The sequence below is a fragment of the Agelaius phoeniceus genome, chromosome 7 (genome assembly GCF_051311805.1).
Source record: "Agelaius phoeniceus isolate bAgePho1 chromosome 7, bAgePho1.hap1, whole genome shotgun sequence".
Classification (NCBI taxonomy): domain Eukaryota; kingdom Metazoa; phylum Chordata; class Aves; order Passeriformes; family Icteridae; genus Agelaius; species Agelaius phoeniceus.
This window is the reverse complement of record NC_135271.1, coordinates 29,039,654-29,043,901: the sequence shown is the minus strand read 5'-3', so window position 1 is coordinate 29,043,901 and position 4,248 is coordinate 29,039,654. Positions and strand designations below refer to the sequence as shown.

Here is a 4,248-nt window from a genome sequence, read left to right as displayed (position 1 = left end):
AGCCGTGATATTTTTAACCTAATTAAATGACGTCTCCAGTTCAATTGATTGAACTTTAGCGGTTAAAAGTGAACTCTTTCTTGCCATCTGTACGATTTTATATACATACATGTGTAGATTTATAAATATACGTTGGCGTTTGCGTCTGTGCACGCATACGTTTGCACGCGTATATTTTGAGGCTTGAAAGTGAATGAGAAGTTACTGATTGCCTAATTTTATTCAGCAGAACTAAATTCTGGTAACTTTTGGATGACCTCTGCTAGACAAAGACAGGACAGATCTATTGTACATCATATTACCCTCTTCTTTGATGGCTTTTCTTTTCCTCGCCTGCTTATCAGTTTCTTCCCTTTTAACCCCGCTTCAGCTCATCGCTCTGTATATTCCTTTCGATTCTTTTTCTTATTTTATTTAAAGCGAGGTACCAAGCCCCGGTGGCGATCCTGGCTAGTGGCTCAGACGGCAGGGCAGCATCCCCTGGGGCTGGGGGAAGCCGGCTCAGACAAAAGGCTGTGGGCAGGGCAGCGGCCGCCGCCCCGGGGTACCCCTACACCTCCGGTACCTGGTTTGCGGGTGCGGCCCGCCGGAGAGGGGGGTCATTCGGTTAGAGGGATGTTATTGAGTGGAATCGCTGGAAATGCGGGGAAATGCGGCGGTGGGCGCCCGGCTCCCCATTGGCCGGGCCGGTCACATGCCCGCCTAACTTTATTCAGTTGACAGCAAGTAGGAGGGCTCTATGGCAGGGGAAAAAAAGACAACACGAGAAAAATTAGTATTTTCTACCTTCAGAAATTAATGGCCATGAGTTCGTATATGGTGAACTCTAAGTATGTGGATCCCAAATTTCCTCCTTGCGAGGAATATTTGCAGAATAGCTACTTAGGCGAGCAGGGGGCCGAGTACTACAGTGCCTCGCAGGGCGCTGATTTCCAGCACCAGGGACTCTACCCACGGTCAAACTACAGCGAGCAGCCCTTTAGCTGTAGCAATGCCCAGGGCTCTGCCGGGCAGCCGCGGGGTCACGGACAGGAGCAATCCGGCCCGGCGAGCCACTTCCCCGGCCCAGCAGAGCATTGTCCACCGCCTCCAATGTCCAACTCGCGAGCCTGCAGCCAGCAGCCGGCCCTCAAACCCCCAAACGGCTCCGCAGTTAAGCAGCCGGCAGTAGTTTATCCCTGGATGAAGAAAGTCCATGTTAACTCGGGTAAGGATCCTCTTCTTACTTTGCTCTTCTCCCCTGCTTCCGATCGGCCTCAGCGGCGCTCTGCCGAGTCCCTGCCAGGCTCGTGGGCGAGCTTTTTAAGCCGAGGTGGCCAATTACACTCGCCATAAATTTTTATTGCTGAGGAAATAGGCCGTTGGCCATGCGGGGCTTTGGCGTGCAGGAGAAAACTCCATTTTAGGAGCCTTCTAGAGGCTCCCAGCCTACCTAGCTGCGTGTGCCCGTAGTGCCTGCCTCAAACGAGGGGGGAAAGCAGCAGCCCGGCCATTGTAAGCAACTGGGACGAATCCAGCTCGGCCACATGCTCGCAGCTCGTAAGGTTTTCTTTTGTAAAGTCGGACCGGCAAGTCAAGATTAGCTTTGTAAAAGTTCTCCGTATTTTTTTCCCAGTGAATCCCAATTACAACGGAGGGGAACCTAAACGCTCCCGCACAGCTTACACCAGACAGCAAGTCCTAGAACTGGAAAAAGAATTTCATTTTAACAGGTACCTGACCAGGCGCCGCCGTATCGAGATAGCCCACACTTTGTGTCTCTCTGAGCGCCAGATCAAGATCTGGTTTCAGAACAGAAGAATGAAGTGGAAAAAAGATCACAAACTGCCCAACACGAAGGGCAGATCTTCTTCCTCTGGTTCAAACCCCCATTTACAAACTGGTTCCAAGGACCACCAGACTGACTTGACAACTTTGTAGAAGAGGTGAAATTTTCCATTTCATCCTTCGCTTCTGACCAGTACTGTACATAACTGACACTGCCCAAGCAGAACCTGCATGTAGCAGCTAAGGACACGAGAAACTGTCATCTTTCTGTAAGGTACTGTTGTACAAAGGAGACAAAATGACGCTACTTTGGACTTTATTTTATTTGCCTCTGCTAGCACAACCTAAAAAAGGAAAACAAAAAAAAAAAAAAAAAAAAAGGAAAGAAAGAGAGAGAGAGGGAAAAACAAACAAACAAACCATCATGCAGGCAGTGGGAATTGGGAAAATATTAAATGAGACCTTCTGTCCTTAAAAAAATAATAAATCATTGAAAATGAAACTGTCCTGTGTTTCAGTTTTGAATTCTGAAGTGAAGATTGGATGCTTTATTCTGGGATTTATACTTTTAATTGTCTTTTTATCCCATGCAATTTCGGGAGAATGCATTTTGGGCAAGTTGAGGACAGGAAATTCATAGCATAGTCTTTTATTCGAACATAAAGACTAGTAATTGTGAACTTTTTTTTTTGTGCTGCTTTACCTTTCTCGGTGTAATGAAAATTCTTGCTCATTTCCATAACGTCTCAGAAAGTGTGCATAGAAATGAAGTGAAAACGGGTTATTTTATGTTCTGGTAATGTTAGTGTATTTATTTATTTGTTGCATAGAAGAATGAAGACAAAAAGAAAAATAGTCAAACCAAAAACGAGGAAGGGGAGCTGAAATGCAGCATTTTTCTTCCCAGTCTCATGAACACATATGTAATGTTTACTTGTCTTGAACGTACACAACTTTCTTGTTCCCCCCCACCCTTGTTTTTAAATTTCCATCTTTGTGAATAGGAAAAGTGTCCCTGCTTCTTACCGTGTGCCATCCAGAGCTAACAGGCTTGAAATCTGTTTCCAAAGTCTGCTCTGTTCAGCGCTGTGCTTTAAACCATCGATACCTCATTTAAAAACGGAAAGAAAAAAAAGGAAAAAGAAAGAGGCGAGACCACAAAAAAAAAAACAACCCCACAAAAAACAACGGCAACCCAGACTGAAAAATTAATGTGATTTCTGATATAAACTGAGCCATTCAAAGCTGAAAGCTGAACACATTCTTTCAACCAGATTTTAAATTTCTTTTCTGCTAGAGAGACATAGTCTATGTGGGTTGCTGGTTTGTTTTGTTTTGGGTTTATATTGGGTTTTTATGGCTTTGGTTTGTTTAGTTTTTAGGTTTGGGTGGGTTTTTTAAGATTGGGTAGGGTTTTTTTTTTGTTTTGGTGGGGTTTTTCTGGTTTTGGTGGGGATTTTTGTTGCTTTTTTTTTTTTTTTCCTTTTTAGAACAGTGATTGCTCTTAAGCAAACCATGACACATGACTGCAATGGCTGGAAATCTCAGCAAGTTGCTTTCAGGAAAGATGAAAGGCTTGGATGGGAGCAGAGCTGGTCTAATACCCACGAATTTGTCCCTGACTGCTGGTTGCCAAAGTTTTAGTGCTCTGTAACTACCAAACCAAACCAGCTCCCTGAGCCACTTACACCTCTGCTCAGGCGGTTTTAAAGCTCAGCCCTTATCTCCTGTACCCTCAGGGCAGCCTAGGAAAGGGACCACAGAGCCAAAATTGTAACGAGGTGATCCTTTTATTAAAGAGAAAAGTGGCGAGGAAGGAAACTCAGCAAACACTGAAGGGAGGTGGAAAGAGCAGGGGGTGAGTTAACGTGCCCTTCTCCAGGCTGGATGCTTCCCACTGAGAACTCACGGCTCTCTGGGCTCGCTCGGGAAAACGCTGGCCAAAATGGGCTTGAATTAATTCGAAAATAAAAGGCGAGCTTTTCAACAAGAGTGTATTCGGCAACGTTAACTGTGGCCAGCAGTTAATTTCTGCCCTTTTCTCATCCCTTGAAGTCCGCAAAGTGTCTTTAAGACTTGGTCTTTTGTTTTAGAGCCTGGAGAAAACTCTTTGTTCTTCCTTAGGGTTAGCCCAGTTCTCAGACTTGCACATGGCAATACTTGAATATCTCCACGTCGTGATATTAAAGATGGATATTCCCGCATTATTCGCATCATTGTTTCTATGACAAAAAGCACCGAGTTCATACATAGTAAAGACGTCTTTTTTCTGACGCCTTCACGTTGAGAAGCTGAAAAGGTATTTTACTGAAGTTCGGCTAAATTGCAGGAACAGGTTCACCCAGAGGACAAATTTTCTATTCGATTAGTTGTATTTCAGCCGGGAAGAGTGACCTCTAAACCCTTAACCTTTTGGACCCAAACTACCCTTCCCTTTCTCTAGCATGGAGAGCAGCTAGCAGCAGCGCTTGAGGAGGGAAT

The 4,248-nt window shown here is 45.1% G+C and overlaps 1 protein-coding gene across 1 annotated transcript; it reads left to right on the top strand.

Annotated features, from left to right (window-relative positions):
- Window positions 1-789: 789 nt before the first annotated feature.
- HOXD4 (homeobox D4) lies at window positions 790-1,920 on the top strand. The gene is made up of 2 exons (XM_054636712.2): window positions 790-1,207; window positions 1,616-1,920. The coding sequence occupies exons 1-2, from the start codon at window positions 799-801 to the stop codon at window positions 1,918-1,920; spliced, it is 714 nt and encodes a 237-aa protein (XP_054492687.1). The 5' UTR covers window positions 790-798.
- Window positions 1,921-4,248: the final 2,328 nt, after the last annotated feature.